Below are 21,409 nucleotides of genomic sequence, written 5' to 3' on the forward strand. Positions count from 1 at the left end.
CAGAAATATTAGGCATGTAGGTGTGCGTAGGTACTGTAAAACTTTCGTCCTCCTTGTAGTAGATCTTTTTAGAAATGGCTAAAATTAGGCAATCCTTTATGTCATCCTGCCATCTGGAAGGATGATTCTCATCGCTTCTCCGAATTCCATTAAAACTTTTCTTTACTGCCCTTGGAAGGGCACTGCTTTCTGTGGGTGGGGGAGGGACAAGTGAGGAGCGGTGGGGGGTGTGGTGAGTGGACCTGACTGTGGGTAGGGGGCCAAAGGAGAGTTCATAAATTTGGCAGGGAAACAGGGGCCCTTGTAGATCCTTTCTCTCTCTCTCTCTCTCAACACACACAGGCACACACACACCACAGCACACGTGTTTGCTGCTGAAACAGAATCAAGGCCGTCAGCACTACGGAGGTGCTGCAGCCTGAGCTTCCCTCCAGGGGCCGGCACCCAGACGTCAAAAGTAGTAGGGGACAGGAAGAATGCACTAGAAGGGGGTGCTGCCAGTCCCTTTGCTGTCTGACTATGAGAGGCAGGATCTGCACCCCGGTCCTCAGCTACTTTCATTTGCTACCATTTCCAGGCAGAGGACAGCATAGGATTTATGAGGAAATGTTTTATGATTTTGCACAATGAAGCTTTGATCAGGGAAGTGCTTGATCTTCTGTTCTCTGACCTCCAAGGAACTAAATAATTGTCAGTCAGTGTGGTTAACTGTTTTATTGCATTTCTTTGAAGGAAAAATCTCAATATTGTAAAGCTAAACTTGTATGTACTTTCTTTGGATAAGAGAAACCTCCAAAGCATCTTGATTAGATGAGGGCCTAATACCATCTGACCTTTGCAGACGTGGACCCATAAAATTCCTTGTTTTATTTTATTTTATTTTATTTCATTTAATTTTTTTTTTTTAGATGGAGTCTCGCTCTGTCGCCCAGGCTGGAGTGCAGTGACGCGATCTCAGCTCACTGCAGCCTCCGCCTCCCTGTTCAAGCGATTCTCCTGCCTCAGCCTCCTGAGTAGCTGAGACTACAGGTGCGCGCCACCTTGCCCGGCTGATTTTGGTATTTTTAGTAGAGATGGGATTTCACCATGCTAGCCAGGCCGTTCTCGAACGCCTGACTTCATGATCCGCCCGCCTCAGCCTCCCAAAGTGCTGGGATTACAAGCGTGAGCCACCGCGCCTGGCTCCTTGTTTATTTTTTAAGCATTGATATTTGTTTCATGACATTGTCACGAAGTAGAAGCCCTGATTGCAGTGAAGTTTCTCTTTACAAGTGCATGCGTCTCTGTGTAACCTGTTGATATGTCTGTGTATTTTTTCTCTTATACCTGTAAATATTTTCTGTCCCAGGTCTTGGGTGGAATTGAACCAAGTTTGTATAAAGGAGACATCTGGTATACCCCTATTAAGGAAGAGTGGTACTACCAGATAGAAATTCTGAAATTGGAAATTGGAGGCCAAAGCCTTAATCTGGACTGCAGAGAGGTATTTATGCTATGGTCTCTGTTGTGTCTTTCTGTGTATGTCTGGGTCCCTTAAATATGCCAGCTGGAACCCATAGATGCCAATAGAAGGTACATTACCTCGTAAGATAAAGGCTCATTACATGAAAAGATGTAGGGCCTTGCTGTACAGTAAGTTGAAATCAATTAATTGTCCTCCCTCCCCACCCCAAATATTGCATCCTCCCAACCACTTATCTTCATAGGGCAAAATTACCATTAAATGGTGAGTGAAGAGGACTATCTGAGCTACACCTTTCACCATTCATTCATCTTGGACTGATGGTCCCTAAGCTCAGTTTAAGAGGTTGAAATAAACAGATTTTTAATCAGTGTAGGACAGAGAGGGACGAAAATTAAGCAAAATGAAACCGAAAAGATCATCAGCTTTTTATCCTCCATTCACAGCTAGCCTGGCCCCCAGAGTACCCAATTCTCCCTAAAAAACGGTCATGCTGTATAGATGTGTGTGGCTTGGTAGTGCTAAAGTGGCCACATACAGAGCTCTGACACCAAACCTCAGGACCATGTTCATGCCTTCTCACTGAGTTTTGGCTTGTTCGTGACACATTATGACATTATGATTATGATGACTTGTGAGAGCCTCAGTCTTCTACAGCACTTTTAGAATGCTTTATAAAAACCATGGGGATGTCATTATATTCTAACCTGTTAGCACTTCTGTTCGTATTACCCATCACATCCCAACATCAATTCTCATATATGCAGGTACCTCTTGTCACGCGCGTCCATGTAAAGAGACCACCAAACAGGCTTTGTGTGAGCAACAAGGTTTTTATTTCACCTGGGTGCAGGCGGGCTGAGTCTGAAAAGAGAGTCAGTGAAGGGAGACAGGGGTGGGGCCACTTTATAAGATTTGGGTAGGTAGTGGAAAATTACAATCAAAGGGGGTTGTTCTCTGGCTGGCCAGGGTGGGGGTCACAAGGTGCTCAGTGGGAGAGCCTTTGAGCCAGGATGAGCCAGAAGGAATTTCACAAGGTAATGTCATCAGTTAAGGCAGGGACTGGCCATTTTCACTTCTTTTGTGGTGGAATGTCATCAGTTAAGGCAGGAACCGGCCATTTTCACTTCTTTTGTGATTCTTCACTTGCTTCAGGCCATCTGGACGTATAGGTGCAGGTCACAGTCACAGGGGATACGATGGCCATGGCATAGCTTGGGCTCAGAGGCCTGACACCTCTGAGAAACTAAAGATTATAAAAATGATGGTCGCTTCCATTGCAAATCTGTGTTTATTGTCAAGAGGCACTTACTTGTCAATTAAGAACCCAGTGGTAGAATCAAATGTAAAATAAAATACAAAACCTCTGTGTGTGTGTGTGTGTGTGTGTGTGTATTAGAGAGGAAAAGCCTGTATCTGGAGGTGTGATTCTTAGATTCTAGGTTCTTTCCTGCCCACCCCATATGCACCCACCCCACAAAAGAACAAACAACAAATCCCAGGACATCTTAGCACAACATTTCAGTTTGCATATTTTACATATTTACTTTTCTTACATATTAAAAAACTGAAAATTTTATGAACAAGCTAAGTTATATTTTAAATTAAGTTTGTTTTTACACTGAAAATAATTTAATATTTGTGAAGAATACTAATACATTGGTATATTTCATTTTCTTAAAATCCTGAACCCCTCTTCCCTTATTTCCTTTTGATCCGATTGGTGTATTGGTCATGTGACTCATGGATTTGCCTTAAGGCAGGAGGATCGGGTCACCCAGGACTCATTCCATCCCTGGGTAGACTTGCCCATGCAGCTGTGCCTGTAGTGGTTGGGGTGGCTCATCTGGTGTTGGCCACTGGTGTCCATTCTCCTCCCTCTGCCACATGAAGAACGTTGCAGGTGGGGACAGGGCTGGCAGCGCCTGTGTGTGTCTCAGTCTATGATGCACTGTGGCCCTGGTTCTGTTCCCAGTGCAAATATGGGATGTCTGTTGAAAAATTGTCCATCCTTCTCTTCGTTAGTGAGGTCATAGAGAGTTGATTTGTGTACAGTTTGTACAAATGGCTTTTAATATATTTCAGCCTCAAAAGACAAATAGGTCTTCCCTCTGCCCTGGGGCAGGAGTGCAGGTCCTCAATGAAGGAACTTGGGCACCTCTGAGTAAGGAAAGAGCTGTGCCTTGGGAGGGCTATTGATTTGCTAATTTGGGCCATGTCCCCTCCCTTTCCTGGGCCCATTTCCTTGTCTCTGAAGTGAGTGTGTTGGGTTGGAAGACCCCTGGTTCCCCAGTTCTGAGAACATGAATGAACTACACAGTCCATGATGACTGGTGTGGCTGCCTGGATTTGTGTGTAACAGACAGATGGTGATGGCGGCTGGAGCCACGTGGGGCGGGGAGCGCCACTGTCACTCACGCACCTTTCCCTTTCTCTCCCGGTTCAAGTATAACGCAGACAAGGCCATCGTGGACAGTGGCACCACGCTGCTGCGCCTGCCCCAGAAGGTGTTTGATGCAGTGGTGGAAGCTGTGGCCCGCGCATCTCTGGTGAGTCCTCGGGACACTCACGGGTCCCCGAGTTGCTGAGTTACAGTCACCTGCTGAGGAGCAGCACTGCGTGTTCTGAGCATCTATGAACTATTGCGCCATGTATTTCAAATTTTCATATTGTGTATTTGTATATTTTATATGTAATAGTATAGGTGTAATATGTAAATATATTTTATATGTATTTAAAATCTTTATATTTTGAAGGGTTTTGTTTCAACTATTACTCGTTAATTTCACAATCCCTTTCTTTGATGTTAGCAAATAGGACCTTCATGAACCTCAGAGGACTTGGATCTGAATGTGCAATGCCCTCTAGTATTTCAAATAATAGTTCAGTTGGTATAGTATTTTTTTAATCTGCAAAAAACAATACTTGGTAATATAACTATGTTAGAGTAAACAATAAATCAAGAATAAATTTATAGCCTTTAAAACAAAACAAATAAACCAAAAATTTTACTCCTTTTTGGCTTTCATCCCTGCACTGGTATCTTAACTTCTGTTTGTATAAAAGAATACCATTTTTTCACAGAAGACAAAGAACAATCAGCCAATCTAATAATTATTTTATGGCCATGCTCTGAAATACAATTAAAATTATGATTGTGGACAATATGCCTTTTCGGGACCTGGCTGATGGTATTTCTGGTGTGACCCCAACTTTCCAGTCAGTTCAGGGCAATAAACATTGGATACAGGACAGCTTTGGGGATGAAATAGAATTAAATTTAGTGTAGTTTTTGCCACTTTTAGCTGGATGCCTGGCGAGGGGTTTTGTGCCCTCTGAGAGCCTCCGTATTCTCAACTGAGGGGTGGTTGTGAGTTTTGGGTCAAATGCTTGGTGTTTAGTAGATGCTTGGAGCTTCCATGAAACATGCAACCACGGCGTTGCTGCTATTTGTTCAGATGGGAGATGAACATGACTTCTGGCTGCCTGAGTGTTCTCATAGCATCTGGGCCTTCCCTGTGAGATCCTCAGAAAGTGTTTCCTGCACAAAGCCTGTACTGCGGCCCTGGCGTGGGGCTGATTGTCCCGCTCCTCTGCTGTGATGGCTGAATTCAAAGAGTGGCCGATAGGACCACGTATGGCGGGTGCCTTGTTAACAGCTCATAGCAGAAACGTGACAAGCAGGAGAGGGCTTTGGGTTGTCCTGAACTTCAAACACCTGTAACTGCTGCGGGAAGAGCGGCACGTGGATGAAACGGACACAGAGGGGGAATAAGCAGGAAAGGACGCGGGCTCTTTTTGAAGCAGCAGGTCTCAAGGCGGCCAGCCACTGGCGCAGCTGCAGCTGAAGCCACGGCAGAGTCTCCATCTTTCCCACTATCTGCTGAATCAGAGAAAGTGGCAGGTGACATTTTCAGTGCCTTAAATTTAGAACGCTTGCTGAAAATCAGACCCTACTTAAAATAAGGAGCGATACCCTCATTTCTTAAATAGTAAAAATGCCCTCAGCAGAATTAACGGGAGTATCTTCCAACTTCATATCCTGAATGGAAAAGTCTGTCCACCATCCCGAGGACGTGTTTGAAGCGCAGTGTGAAAATCCAGCAAGTCGTGGACCGGCCCAGACCCCTGTGCCGTGAGAGGCGGGGCGGCGGGGCTGTGGGGCGCTCGCACCCCGAGCTCATCGTGGCATGCGCTGAGCCGAAAACCACGAGGTAGAAGGAATGAGATCACAACATTTGTTTGCGTTGTCTAAAATTATCCTCTGATTTCATTCGGTGCCTGCGTCAGGAGGGAGAAACATGGGAAGGTTGTTTGTCTTGGGCAGGGAAAGCATAACAAGGGCGCGTTGTGTGTCTGTCTTACTGTCTCTGGACCAAAGCTGTGTTTGTTTTTCTTATCTACCAGTTCCGGTAAGCCAAACCTCTTGGCGTGGGTTTCCTTCTGGTTAAGGGGAGGGCTGGCTTCAGAGAGTGAAAGACAATAAAAATGTGGAGCTCTGTCCCCTGGCAGGGATTGTTCAGATGGGATTCTAGAAATTAAGGGTTTGGAGTTCTGTATTTAGAAATGAACCTGGAGCAGGGAGTGTTGTACAAGGTGCAGCCCATGCAGAGGCATGGAGACCTGGGCTCGTTCCGACCCTGCCGCAGTGCCCGCGTGGCTCAGGCCCAGCGCCTCTCTAAGGAGGAAATCCAGACGCAAAATAATACCCACTTGAAGATGACTTCTGACTTTAAAACTCTGTGATCTGAGGGTCGAAACTGGCTCCCAAGGACACGTGGCTTCACCCCCAGGGAGGCTGCCAGACTTTTGGTTAAGGACCATGGCTCTGGGGACAGTAAGCCCCACATCTAAATCTGAGGTGAGCTCCCCAGGCCAGTTACTTGGCCCCTTGGAGCCTCATTGTCCACCTGCCGTTGGAGCTGGTCATGGCACTATCATCTGAGCTCTGTGCCCTGTGTCCCGCTGCAGACCTGGCCACCGAAACTCTTCACCAAATCCAGCAAAATGACCATCCCACCTCTTTTGAGCATGTCTGAGAAGGGGCTCTCCCTGTGATGCACATCTTCAGTAGACTTCGCTTTTTTACAAAGCAAAGATGCATTAATGCCAGCATTAGAAATTTCACAAATCAATCACAAATGGTCTGAGTGGAGAACATGGGATGGACGAACCAACCACAGGGTGCTTTCTCCCCAGCTGCACGCCCTGGTGAGGAGGGCAGGTGTCTGCAGTGCGCGTGGTTACGTGGCACGTACCACCCCTGATATTCAGTGCGTGGACATCGGCAGGTGCATACAGGGGCACCACATGTTTTTTCAGTTGTGGTCTTGGCAGCGTTCTGTCCCATTTTCCTGTCTTCTGTTCTAACTATCCTTTTGGTTTCTATAAGACCCTTCTCCCTCCTCCTTGGACTCTCCCTGTCCCTGTGCCCCTCCTCGTGGAGCCTCTTTTTCTGGCCTGAGCCACCTGTTCTTGCTGTACACCCTCCTACGTGATCCCATCGTTCGCCTCATCGATACCTCCTGTTCACCTGTCAGTGCCTCTGGAGTGTGTGTCTAGCCCAGGCCCATGCCCTGGAACTCAGGGGACTCAGGACTAGTGAGCCCCACAAGTACACTTGGCCTCAGGGGACTCAGAACTAGTGAGCCCCACATATACACTTGGCCTCAGGGGACTCAGGATTAGTGAGTCCCACATGTACACTTGGCCTCAGGGGACTCAGGACTAGTGAGCCCCACATGTACACTTGGCCTCAGGGGACTCAGGACTAGTGAGCTCCACATGTACACTTGGCCTCAGGGGACTCAGGACTAGTGAGCCCAACATGTACACTTGGCCTCAGGGGACTCAGGATTAGTGAGCCCCACATGTACACTTGGCCTCAGGGGACTCAGGATTAGTGAGCCCCACATGTACACTTGGCCTCAGGGGACTCAGGACTAGTGAGCCCCACATGTACACTTGGCCTCGGGGACTCAGGACTAGTGAGCCCCACATGTACACTTGGCCTCAGGGGACTCAGGACTAGTGAGCCCCACATGTACACTTGGCCTCAGGGGACTCAGGATTAGTGAGCCCCACATGTACACTTGGCCTCAGGGGACTCAGGATTAGTGAACCCCACATGTACACTTGGCCTCAGGGGACTCAGGATTAGTGAACCCCACATGTACACTTGGCCTCAGGGGACTCAGGATTAGTGAGCCCCACATGTACACTTGGCCTCAGGGGACTCAGGATTAGTGAGCCCCACATGTACACTTGGCCTCAGGGGACTCAGGATTAGTGAGCCCCACATGTACACTTGGCCTCAGGGGACTCAGGACTAGTGAGCCCCACATGTACACTTGGCCTCGGGGACTCAGGACTAGTGAGCCCCACATGTACACTTGGCCTCAGGGGACTCAGGACTAGTGAGCCCCACATGTACACTTGGCCTCAGGGGACTCAGGATTAGTGAGCCCCACATGTACACTTGGCCTCAGGGGACTCAGGATTAGTGAACCCCACATGTACACTTGGCCTCAGGGGACTCAGGATTAGTGAACCCCACATGTACACTTGGCCTCAGGGGACTCAGGATTAGTGAGCCCCACATGTACACTTGGCCTCAGGGGACTCAGGATTAGTGAGCCCCACATGTACACTTGGACACGTGAACCACATCGATGTGCTGCAGAGCTCAGCCCTCTGCAGATGAAATGTGGTCATGGCATTCCTTCACAGTGGCACCCCTCGTTCCCTCCCCACTTCATCTCCCATTCCTGTCTGTCTTCAGCACCTGCCATGTCCAGCCGGCAGATTCCACCGCAGCATCTTCTGCAGCACCCCCGACCACACACCTCCCCAGCGCCTGCTTGGCCCTCCAGCCCAGCTCCCGCCTTTCTTCCTTGGGGAAGCTCCCTGGACAGACACCCCCTCCTTCCAGCCATGGCTTTTTCCTGCTCTGCCCCACGCGGGACCCTGCCCTGGATGTGATACAATAGACACATCAGACACAGTCCTTCCTCAGCAGCCGGCAGACCCAGGGTGGACTGCTCGGAGCCTGCCTGTGAGGTCACACAGGTGTCGTTAACTTGCCATCTCAGCAACTAGTGAATATGGGCAGATGCTACCTTCCTTCCGGTTCCCTGGTGAGAGGTACTGGTGGATGTCCTGTGTTGCCGGCCACCTTTTGTCCCTGGATGCCATTTATTTTTTTCCACAAATATTTCCCAGGTCTCTTCTGTGTGCAAGGTATTAGGGCTGCAGCGGAGGCCAGGCCACAGATCTCTGTCCTGAGAAGACTTGGATTCTAGTGCAGGAGACTGAAGTGTATCACACCAATCAGTGTAAATTGTTAACTGCCACAAGGAGAAAGGCCAGGAAGGAGAGGGGCATGGTGGTGTTCTAGTGTTGCAAGAAGAAGCCAGGGAGGGCTTCCTGGATGAAGTGGCATCTGACCTGGGATCTGGAGGAGGAGAAAAATGTCCCAAAAGAGCAGAGAGCCCACCGTAGGCTCTGCACCAGGAGGCAACTTGCTGGGCTTATGCAATTCAGAGGGCAAGTGATAAGCAGAAAGTCCTTGGGGGCCACAATTAAAATTTCTGTCTTCTAAAGGGCCTCTGCCCTCTGCTGTGTGACCTTGGGCAAGTTACTTCACCTCTAGTGCTTTGGTTGCCTCATCTGTAAAGTGGTGAGGATAATGCTATCACACTGGTTGAGAATTGAAGTAATTATTGCTGCAAAGGGCTTATAAGGGTGTCTAATACTAGTACTAGTAGGTACTTCGTGTGTCTTGACAATTTTAATCATTATTATTTTGTCATCACCGTCACTCTTCCAGGGGACTAATGTCCCTGCTGTTCTGTCCAAATTAAACATTGTTTATCCCTGTGGGCATCTGGCGAGGTGGCTAGGAAAGCCTGGAGCTGTTTCCTGTTGACGTGCCAGACTAGTCATGGTTTCTCATGTGATCTTGTTTTGTCTAGATTCCAGAATTCTCTGATGGTTTCTGGACTGGGTCCCAGCTGGCGTGCTGGACGAATTCGGAAACACCTTGGTCTTACTTCCCTAAAATCTCCATCTACCTGAGAGACGAGAACTCCAGCAGGTCATTCCGTATCACAATCCTGCCTCAGGTATGAACTTGGATTTGTGCTTTGCTCTTTTTATCATGCAAAAGAGAAAGCACTCCATGCATGACACGTGTATTAGATGTCACACCTGCATTAGATCTCTATCACCACAATAATGCTGCAAAAGACAGCCACACATATTACTGCTTCTGAGTCCAGGCAGGGCGGTGTCCCTTGGCTGGGCTCACTCACGTGTCTCTACTCAGCTGGTGGTTGGCTGGGTCCCGGTTGGCCTCCACCCAGGCTGGTGTAGGATGGTCTCACTCACATATCTGGTGGCGAGGTGGATGGAGGAACAGAGCCATGCGTTTCTCTCCATTCAGTGTCTGAGTCACATGTGGTAACAGGGACCTGGGAGAGAGAAAAGAACCACACAGGGGCTCCTGAAGTGTCAGCCCAGAACTAGCCACTATCTCTTCCATGATGCTGCCCAACCAAGCCCAAGGCTAGCCCAGATTCCGAGGATGAGAGAAAAGATGCCCCTCGCACTGGGAGGAGCCATGGAGCCGCATTGCCAAGGGTGTGGCTACAAGGAAAAGGGAAGACCTGGAGACATTTTTGTCACACCTACCACATCACCCTTATACATTTTTCCTGTTTACGTATAAAGAATAAAAGTGGGCTGGGTGCGGTGGCTCACGCCTGTAATCCCAGCACTTTGGGAGGCCAAGGCAGGCAAATCACCTGAGGTCAGGAGTTTGAGACCAGCCTGGCCAACATGGCAAAACCCCGTCTCTGCTAAAAATACAAAAATTAGCCGGGCGTGATGGTGCATGCCTGTAATCCCAGCTACCCCGAAGGCTGAGGCAGGAGAATTGCTTGAACCTGGGAGGCGGAGGTTGCAGTGAGCCGAGATCACACCACTGCACTGCAGCCTGGCGACAGAGTGAGACTCTGTCTCAGAAAAAAAACAAAAAAAAAAAAAGAAAAGAAAAAGAAAGAAAAAGAAAAACTAGATTGCCCAAGGTGAAGACATCATTTTTTTCCTATACTCCCAGTACCCACTGACTCCCTCTTTATCCTACACGTCTAATGAAATGGACCACGTCTGTCTTCCTCAGTCCCATTTGTCACCTCTTCCTCCTCCCCTCCGTTACTGAGCCCTCGCGCGTGTGGCTCTCACCAGCACTTCTGTAACCTGCAGAGTGCTGCTGTGCTCCCGAGCCCCCACCCTCTCTTCTTTTTGAAACTGTTGTCAGATCAGTCTTCCTAGACCACCACTTTCACCCGAGCCTCCCCTGCTGTGAGTAAGCAGTGCGTCCCCATGATTTAAATGCTCAGGGCTCGCTCCTGGCATCGCTGTCCATGGCCTCCCACCAGACCCCTCCTAGTTCCTCAGTGTTTTCAGTGCACCCCAACCCTCTGCTGGGTGGCCACTGACCCTCAAGGCCTCTTGCCTGCAACCGTCTCCTAACCTTTGTTCACCAACCCCCCTGCCTGAAATGCCCTCCCTTCCTTACTCCGCCCGTATATCCAGATTCTTCCCATCCTTTAAGACTCAACTCAAACAACCCAGCTTTTGTTGAAACCATACCGAGCAGAATAACCCATTTGTGAGGTTGCACCTCCCACTCAGCACGCATATTTTCTGGTCTGCTCATCTGGCATGGAATCTTATCTTTAGGGTACGTTTTATGCTGTTGCCTTTTTCACTTGACTTCTGTTTTCTTAACTTCTATTTCGTTTTCAATTAATTATAAATTCCTTGAAGGTGAGAGCTGTGGGGGTAAAAGATTGTCCTTCCTTCCCCAATGCCACCAGGCCATGGAGGGAAAGTACATCAGAACTGTTTGTGGAATGGACACATCAATATGTCTTTGTTGCAGTTGATGAATTTGAGATAAAGGGAATTGGACTGCAGGGACAAGGAAGGAGGCGTAATTTCAGGAGAAAAAAAGTAAATGGTACTACTGCCTTTTCCCATTTTCATCTTTACGTTGTGGGGATGTGCTTTCCAGTAAAGGAGAGATCTTGGGGAAAGGATTGAAAACTTCAGGAGAAATTCAGGCCGACAGGAGATACCACGCTCTCAGGAGAGGCTTGAGTTACACGCTCAGCACTGCCCTTCCCTCACGCCGTAAATTTGAGCAAAGCATTTAGCCCTGCCTGTGTCTCTTTAACTATAAAGGAGAAATAATAATACCTACCAAAGACATTTTCAGAAGAATGCAGTATCCTTGGATGAATGGCACTGCACTGAATGATATTACAATGCTATGTTTTCAGCATCTTTAAATCATCTTTAAAATCATGTGCTCTTGGCCGGGCGCAGTGGCTCATGCCTGTAATCCCAGCACTTTGGGAGGCTGAGGAGGGTGAATCACAAGGTCAGGAGTTCGAGACCAGCCTGGGCAACACAGTGAAACCCAGTCTCTACTAAAAATATAAAAAAATTAGCTGGGCTTGGTGGCGGGCACCTGTAATCCCAGCTACCTGGGAGGCTGAGGCAGGAGAATCGCTTGAACCTGGGAGGCAGAGGTTGCAGTGAGCTGAGATCGTGGCACTGCACTCCAGCCTGGACGACAGTGTGAGACTCCATCTCAAAAAAAAAAAAAAAAAATCATGTGCTCTTGATGATTACATTTTGGCTAGTAGAGCGGCAAAATGTGGACATTATTTCATCAGTGTGGTGTGTAATAATGTCAAAACCCAGCTTGAGGACCCAGGTGTGCACTGCTGAATAAATGTCAGGCACCAAGGACTCGTAAGAAGCAGGAGGAGAAGGCAGGCATTAGGGGGAAACCTCAGTCCAGGCGGGTCACAGCCGGGAAGGCTTGCTTGGCTTCCTCAATAGCTTTTAGGACCCAGCACTGGGCAAGCTCAGGAGCAGAATGAGAGCGGTTTGGGAGCATTTCATCTCGTTTGCACATCTCTGCATAAGAATTCATTATTGCTTTGACTTATAATGGTAGATATTTTTTGGTTGTCTTTGACATGTTCAGATTTTTTATTTTTAAAAATCCACTTTGCCTGCTGTTTTCCTGATTTCTTACTCAGCATCACATTCCACTTGCTTTCCATTCCCTTTCTGGGAGGGGACTCCAGTAGGAAGCTGGGAAAGATCACCTGGTGAGACCCCACACGCTCCATGTTTCCCAGCAGAAAGGCTCTGCCCAGCAGCCTTTCTAACACCAAGGGAAACCACCAGGGTTCTTGTCCTCAGAGTTTTAGGATGGGGCCCTACCTGGGACCTCTCAAACATGAGCCCTAATAAGTGGGCAAACGATTGCTCCTGCAGAAAAGAGTCAATTCGAAAGCAATTACTTTAAACTTTGTCTATACCCAACACTATTTTCCAAAAGCCCATGGGCTGAATCCTATGTGGCCTGTTAAAAAACAGCAGCTGCCAGCCCACAGGGGAGCTCTAAGGTTTCTTCACAGCTTCTACTTTATCCCTACTTGACCTGCTCTTCAGTGTGGTCACATGGCAGCCCCTCCCTGCTGGTCTCCTCTCAGTCTTTTCTGCTCCCTCCAAAATCACCCCTCACAGTCCCTCAAACCCCCTACAGCCAGAAGGCCCAGGACTCTGTGTGTTAGTGTGTCTGCCTGTTTCATCCAAGTCTTTCTTCCTGTCTCTGCCCTTTAAGGCTAATCATTACTCACAGGAAGGTTCGTTTTCTTACTCATTTTGCACTCTTGCTTTTCTCCAAACAGGGGCATTTTGTCATACTCAGCTGCTGTACTCTCTAATTGCCTGCATTTGAATTATTTGCTATTCAAAAGCCAAGAAATTGTTACTGCTGGTAGGATATTCATTTGCTCACTGATTGTGTTCAGGTTTGACCCATTTCCCAACATACTCTTGGCTCCAGGGATATCAATGGCCGACTCATCTTCATTTAACACTGCACAGCACCTGTGGGAACTGGCCCTCCTGAACAGCAGAACTTCTGACCCACAGATGCTGTCTTCTCTCTGATGTTGATTACTTCTTCCTCTTTTCACTGAGGAAATTGTCCTGCCTCCGTCAGGCTGCCTACTTTTAAAACTCTGTCTGCCCGAGGGGCGCATGATGGGCTCTGGGCCAGCTAGGAGCCATTGCAGTGGATCCCAAGGGACAAGGACAGTGAGGACTTGGCCTGAGTTGGGCGAGGGAGTGATTTGATTCTGCTTCGGTTTCACAGGAAGGCTCACAAGGGTCTGGTTACAGTCTCCATGCAGGCTAAGAGAGAAAAGGACTGGCCCAGCACTATAGGGCCTGAGTAACTGGGTGAATCATGAATTTACTGAGACAGAGAACTGTGGGAGAGGTCTGATTTGGGGGGAACAGCCAGCATTCAGGTTTTACAGGTTACACGGGAAATGCCGATTGAGAGGTGGGCAGGCAGGCGGACACAAGCATGTGGCAATGGTGGCCCAGGTCTGGGCTGGAGAGGAGGAGTTGGGAGTCTCAGGCTAGATCACGGGGTGACCTAGGGCCATGGGGTGGGGCCAGATGGGTCACCCAAGGAGGGAAGATTGAGAGGAGGCCAGAGCCTGAGAGTGCTCCGATGCTTGCAGGGGAGGAAGATGAAGGAAATCCAATACAGTGCCTGAGAAGGAGCAGCCAGGGAGTTACGGAGAAGAATGCAGCCCTCTTAGAGTCCAAGTGAAGAAAGCGTCCCCACGGACGAAGTGATTAGTGGTCAGCAGTACCCATAGAGGGTGTCTGTGGGGGCACTTCCCGCCCTATGGTTACTGCCTGGTCCCCCTAGATTGGAAGCCTCGAGGGAGCCGGGACTGTGTGTCATTCACCGTTGTAGTGCTGGTGCAGAGAGCAGCATCTGAGCCATGTGAAGTCCTCAGCGGATAACCGCTGGGCAGATAGCCAGATGGCCAGATGGACATGAGGACTAAACTCTGACTTTTTTTTAAATTCTCTTGCCCAAAATTCCTACCTAAGGGTCCTGGGGAGTCCGCTCTACACACCATAAAGTTTCACCAGAAGGGTTTTATTTAACCTTGTATAACATGGCCTGCTTTCCAGCCTAGCTCTGGCATAACATCACATAACAAATAAGGAAAGAAATCAAAATATTTTAACCCCAAATATATTTCCTTTTCATATTTTGAAATTGCCCTGCAGAGTTGTCTCTTGTGAGAAAAGTCTACATTGTATAGAGAATCCCCTTTTCCCTTTTTTTATTCTTTCCAGATCTAGAAGATAATCAACTAAGAGTCAGGCAACCTTTTTTGTTTGTTTGTTTGTTTTGTTTTTTTTGTTTAATACATATATACTTTAAGTTCTGGGGTACATGTGCAGAATGTGCAGGTTTGTTACATAGGTATACAGGTGGCATGGTGATTTGTTGCGCCCATCAACCCGTCACCTGCATTAGGTATTTCTCCTAATGTTATCCCTCCCCTAGCCCTCTACCCCCTGACAGGTCCTGGTGTGTGATGTTCCCCTCCGTATGTCCATGTGTTCTCATTGTTCAACTCCCACTTATGAGTGAGAACATGTGGTGTTTGGTTTTCTGTTCTTGTGATAGTTTGCTGAGAATGATGGTTTTCAGCTTTATCCATGTCCCTGCAAAGGACATAAACTCATCCTTTTTTATGGCTGCATAGTATTCCATGGTATATATGAAGGCACCCTTTTAAATTCTGTAAGACACATTTCACAACCTCTTTTCTTCACAGCCTGCTAACTAAAAGCTTCCTCTGCACAATAAAACTTTGGTCTCTTAATCCAAACATTTCCTTTCCATTGATCCCAGGTTAGATAAACTTAACCAATTATCAACCAGAAAATTTTTAATTTACCTCTAGCCTGGAAGCCCCACTTTGACTTGTCCTGCCTTTCTGAACCAAACCAATGGACATCTTAAAAGTATTTGATTGATGTCTCATGTCTCTCAAAATTGTATAAAACCAGGCTGTGCCCTAACCACCTTGGGCACATGTTCTCAGGACCTCCTGAGGCTGTCTCATGGGCCATGGTCACTCATACTTGGTTCAGAATAAATCCCTTCAAAATATTTTACAGAGTTTGACTCTTTTCATCAGCAGACAGTTGGACAGACGTCTTCTGGGTGTGTGCACCTGTGTGTAACTCCAGGTGGTGTATATGGGTCACCTGTGCTGTCACTGATCAATAATATTGATCACCATGCTTTTGGTCTTCTCTCCTCCTGGATGGCAGGGTGAGATCATCTTTCTTCTCCCGTGACTCCCCCCAGCGCCTGGGAGGGTCCTGAGCATGCGTGTGACCTCAGCGATTTTGTGATACTGCCTGATTTGTGCTTTTTCTTGTTTGTTTGCTCTCTCCTCTCCGACAAACAGCTTTACATTCAGCCCATGATGGGGGCCGGCCTGAATTATGAATGTTACCGATTCGGCATTTCCCCATCCACAAACGCGCTGGTGATCGGTGCCACGGTGATGGAGGGCTTCTATGTCATCTTCGACAGAGCCCAGAAGAGGGTGGGCTTCGCAGCGAGCCCCTGTGCAGGTGAGCGATTCTGGCATCGAACAGGGATCCCCGACAAGAGTCCTTTATGTAAATGTACTGACTTGGAAGCAATTCTTGATGGCAAATCAATTACCATTGAATTGTTTCACTCATTCCTATCACCAGTGATCAAAATCTTCTCAATAAAATGGGTCATGGGGTTGCTGAGAGAATTAAATGACATCATCCATGTGAAACTTCAGTGCTTGGCACATGGGAAATGCTTACTGAGTGTGAGTCCTGATAGTCACTAGGAGTAAAAATATGCCTTGAAACCTTGGAGTTGAATTGCAATTTTTCGACAGTTAAAGCAAAATGAGTAAGGAAGAAATTTCACACATAAGCTGTGTACATTTATTTGTCCATAAAGCTGTCCTCATTTTGAAATAGGACATGAACACCTATCGTTGCGATTTCTTGAAATCCTAATATAATGAGACCAAGAATCCCTCGTGGGATTCCTTTGAAAGATGTGTGAGGGCGGCCCGCAGCATGACTCTGCACTCTAGCTGGAGGGTTGGCAGGTCTTCAGAGAAACCAGGAGAGCATGAGAAAGTCAAGAGGATAGATAAACCCCATAAGCTTGAAAATGTCTTCAGACTTCACGGTTTGCTTGAAACGGAGTGCTCACACCGCACACGGCTTAATGGGAGGATTAGGTATTTCTGACTGAGAGTCCAAGCCTGCAAGGCAGAGGCAAATCACAGAAGTGGGCATGAGATTGAATTGCCGGAGACAAGTGGAGGAAGAGCCTAAATCAGAAAAGTGGTCAGGAGAACTGCAGCCTTTCAAAACAAGATGTCAAGAGACTGAAAAAAAATGGTACATTGGATTTGAAGTCAGGAGCAGAATGAAATTCCAAAGTTGTGCTGGTGATATGTGAAAGGAGAGAAAAATTAAGTGTGAGGTCAAAAAAGAATCGATGACAATGGGGTAGAATAGAACAAAATTTGGGAATCGATAGGGAAATACAAGATCACCATGTGGTTGAAGGAAAGGGGGTTTTGTAGGAATTTGATGGATATGAGACGCTGTTGGAGGACAGGTGAGAGTGCTGGGCCATCCTGGGAGCCTCAACTCAGACCTTCACTCTGATCTCAACACAGGTGAAGAGCTGCCAGGATGAGGTGCACAGGCAAAATGCCAAGTGATCACAGCTGAATTATTCCAGGAGGGAGAGATTTCAGTTACTATTTTTTAATGCCTAAAACATGGTCTTAAAACGGGACTCCTGGTAAATAAAGCAGATAAAGGATGCTTCATTAGCTGGCTTTAGCAGAGTGGCCTTTCAGAAAAGTAAAGTAACAATTTAGAGAACAGAAATATTAAAAGGAAAGATTGCATGTGGACTATTAGGCCAATTCATATTCTGTATAAATAAAATCATCCAACCCAGTGTATGTATATGACACATCATGTCATGTCTTCATAAATATCTGTGCCGACGTATTTCGCTTTGCATTTGTGAGCAGACTTGGAACCCTTCCCATTGTCATGTTTTTTATCTTTGCTATGTGTAAATGTTTACCTTATGCATGTGCAATAACTCTTTTAGCCTGTTCATTTATCACTGAGTGAGACCTTTCTCTGTGGCAGCAGGTGGGACTGAAATATCACTGAATTTCCTAACTGTGACTATTTTACTTCTTTTTAACCAAGGGAATCTAAGAACTTAGGCAATTTTGCCCACAATTTCTGTTCTCTCGTTAAATATCATTAAAGTAGAGGCTACTATGGCAACAGCTGTTAGAGGGTCCACTTAATACTGCAGAATCTAATAACCGTTTGTTTTCTAAGTGAATTACTGTTGGAAATGGTGTAATATTAGGCGTCTCTAGGCAGGGCAACTTTTTTTTCCCTGAATTTCACTGTGAGTTATTTGCTAGATGCTCTTATATACACCTTTTGTTCCTTTTTTAAAAATGTACTTGAGGTTTTGGTATTTAAATGTTAGATTTTACCAGTCATGGGAAAATACACTGATATATGTCCCCTCTTCCATGTGGATTGTTTCGCCATTAAAGTAATTACTTTCCTCAGGGCTGCAATTAAAGGCCCCAGACAGTGCTCGATAGAACTCTAATAAATGGAATAGCTATGCTGCCTTTCTTTTTTTTTTATGTGTTTTTCATTATAAAATGTTTAAGTAACAAAAAAACCTTAAGTTACAGAAAATCATATACTATGTGTGCATTTATGGAATATCTAGATTTAATATTTTGTCATATTTTCTTTAAAAATTTGTCTTAGAAATAAAAAACCAAGTATAGCTAAAGTTTCACCCCACCCCCTTCCCCAGCATTACTCATTATCCTGAGATTAGTGTATATTCTTATCTGAATTACTATACATTTATAATTTTACTAGATGAGCATGTGCACCTTCTATTAATTATCTATTGCTATGTAACAACTTACCCCCAAATGTCACAACTCTCTATCACCTTCTGCAGTTTCTTTCTTTCTTTTGTTTTCTTTTTTTTCTTTTTTTATTTTATTTTTTATTTTTAGACAGGGTCTTGCTCTGTCAATCAGGCTAGAGTAGAGTGCAGTGGCATGATCAGGGCTCACTTTAGCCTCAACCTCCCTGGTTCAGGTGATCCTCTGACCTCAACCTCCTGAGTAGCTGGGACTACAGGTGTGCACCACTGCCCTAGATAATTTTTTGTATTTTCTCTAGAGGGGGTTTTGCCATGTTGCCCAGGCTGGTCTCCAACTCCCAGGCTCAAGTGATTGACCCCCCGGCCCCGCCGTGGCCTCCCAAAGTGCTAGGTTTACAAGCATATGCCACCACACCCAGCCTGTCTTTGTTTTGTTTTGTTTTTAAAAGACAGGGTCTCACTCTCTTACCAGGCTTGAGTGCAGTGGCATGATGTTGGCTCAGTGCAGCCTTCACCTCCCAGGCTCAAGCAATCCTCCCACCTCAGCCTCCCAAGTACCTGGGACTATAGCATGTGTCACCATGCCCAGAAAATTTTTGGTATTTTGTGTAGAGATGGGGTTTTGCTGCGTTGCCCAGGCTGGTCTTGAACCCCTGGGCTCAAGCAACCCTCCCACCTTGGTGTTCCAAAGTGCTGGGATTACAGGCATGAGCCACCATGTCTGGCCATCTCGTGGAGTTTCTTAGGGCCAGGAGTTGATGAGGGACTTAGCCGGGTGTCTCTGGCCCACCATTGCTCATGAGGCTGCAGCTGTCTGAAGTCCATTGTAGGAGCTGGTTCCAAGCTCACTGTTGTGGTGGCAGGAGCCCTGCTTCCCTCACCATTTGGACCTCACTCCAGGACTGCCTGATGTCCTCTGGTCAGCCCTGAGCAAGTGATCCAAGAGAGCATGACGGGGCACCCAGGATAGAAACCCCAGGTTTTCATCACCTAATCTTGGAAGCAGCATGTTCTCACTGCTGCCCCACTCCGTTGGTCGCACAGAATGACCCTGATATGATGTGGGAGGGGACGATGCAGGTAAATGCCAGGAGTCATCCGCAGTCATCTTGGAAACATCCTACCGTATACTTATCACAAAACCTAGGTTGGTTGATTTGTTTGTTTGGTTTATTTTTTTTATTTTTAAATTTATAGGAATGCTGTGGTAGTGTGTATCCTTTGTCAACTTGACTTTATTGTTTGACATTACATTTTATAGATTTTCCATATTGATATGAGTCCTAGGTTATTTGTTTTGACTGCATACTATCTCACTTTATGAATGTACCCAGATTACCCATTTTTATCTTAATTAACATTTGGATTATTTCTGTATTGGCAATTATAAACCGTACTGCAGTGAACGTCTTGGTGTAGGTGAATGAGATCATCTAGGAATGGAATTTCTAAATGATTAATTATGCAACTCTTCAGTGTTATTGGCTACAGTCAAATTTGTCTTTAAAGTAGCTGAAACATCAGCATTATATGAGAATTTCCATTCCCTAAAAGAATGACTGTATTTGTTTTGTCTTTGTGTTTTGCTAATCCATGTATGTGCAATAGTGTCACATTTTAGTTGATTACTTTCAAGATCATACAACTTTGGATATGTTTTTGGGATGTTTGAGCTTCTTCTCTGAGGGTGAATTTTTCTACTAATATAGTGCACACATTTTTCTACCCATACTTTTTACTGATAGACATGAGTTCCTTATATTTCTGAGGTATTAGTTTTTCTGAGTTATACTATCTAGTCTCCCTGACTTTTTACTTTGTTTTGGTGCCTTATATTTATATATATCTTTAATTTAGTGAAATCAAATTTACCAGCATTTCTCTCATGAATTATGCCCTGTGCCTTATTTAAGAAATACTTCTTTAATCCAAGAAAATAGGGATTTTTTTCTTCTAAAGATACTGTATACTTTTTTCTTATTTTCTTCCAAAATGTGAATTAGGAAATTAATTTATATAAGGACGTTCCATTTTCTCAGCATCCTTATTGAATATATAATGTTTTCCCCTCTGATTTTTCCAATTTTTTTATTTAAAAAATTTATATACAGAAAAGACTAAAAATAATACCATGCTGTTCTGCATATCAACCATCTAGATTTAGTAACTTTTAACATTTTGCCATATACCAGTATGTGTATATAGGTGAGTATGTAGTTTTTGCTGAGCCATTTGCAAATAAGTTGCAGATACCATGATTTTTACCCCTAAATATTTCATTATGCATTCTAAAAGTAAGGACATTCTCCTATATAACCACAATACCATAATCACACCTAAAAAATTAATAATATTTGCTAAATATCATGACTACGTAGACCACATGCAGATTTCCCCAGGTGTCCCCAGAATGTTTTCATTAGCTGTTTTGCTTTTTATTTTGTTTTGGAAGGCCAGTTCTCTTGTAGAATGTATCATATTCAGTTTTATCTATTCCCTAATGATATACCGCATTGATTTTGCATCATATTTCCTTGAACTTAAGTCTAGAGGCTTAATTAGACTTGAGTTAAATGTTTTTTTGCAAGGTATCTAATGAATTTTAATAGCATCTTTGTCATGTACCAAGTCCCCATTTATGCCTGAGCCTACTTCTGAGCATTCTGTTCCATTCCACTGGTCAAGTTGTCTATCCCTCGGCTAAGCTATATAGTTTTATTTATTTTTTTTTAGTTATAGGACAATATCTGGCAGGGACTTGACCCTTCTTATTCTTCCTCAGAGTTCTCTTGGCTACTTTTGCCCTTTTATTCAGCTTGTCGAGATCCCTGAAAAACCCTGTTGGGATTTCTGTTAGAACTGCATTGAACTTACAGAATTAACTTGAGAAGAAACCAAATCTTTACCATATCAAGTTTCCCCTATGAATGTACCAGATCTTTTCATTTATTTAGGTCTTCTTTTATGTCCTACTCCAGTATTTTGTAATTTTGTCCAAAAAGATTCACACATAG

General features: G+C 45.7%; 1 protein-coding gene across 2 annotated transcripts in view; it reads left to right on the top strand.

Moving 5' to 3' along the window:
- Positions 1–21,409, top strand: part of BACE2 (beta-secretase 2) — a 109,872-nt gene that overhangs the window by 74,617 nt on the left and 13,846 nt on the right. Inside the window, exons 5-8 of one of the 2 annotated variants that reach the window (XM_003823908.5) lie at positions 1,349–1,483; positions 3,910–4,011; positions 9,436–9,585; positions 15,847–16,015. In XM_003823908.5, the coding sequence (XP_003823956.3) occupies positions 1,349–1,483; positions 3,910–4,011; positions 9,436–9,585; positions 15,847–16,015 (556 nt within the window). The remainder of the gene's footprint in view (positions 1–1,348; positions 1,484–3,909; positions 4,012–9,435; positions 9,586–15,846; positions 16,016–21,409) is intronic. The other variant, XM_034947862.3, reaches the window with a different exon arrangement.

Source organism: Pan paniscus, chromosome 22 (assembly GCF_029289425.2).
Source record: "Pan paniscus chromosome 22, NHGRI_mPanPan1-v2.0_pri, whole genome shotgun sequence".
Taxonomy (NCBI): Eukaryota; Metazoa; Chordata; class Mammalia; order Primates; family Hominidae; genus Pan; species Pan paniscus.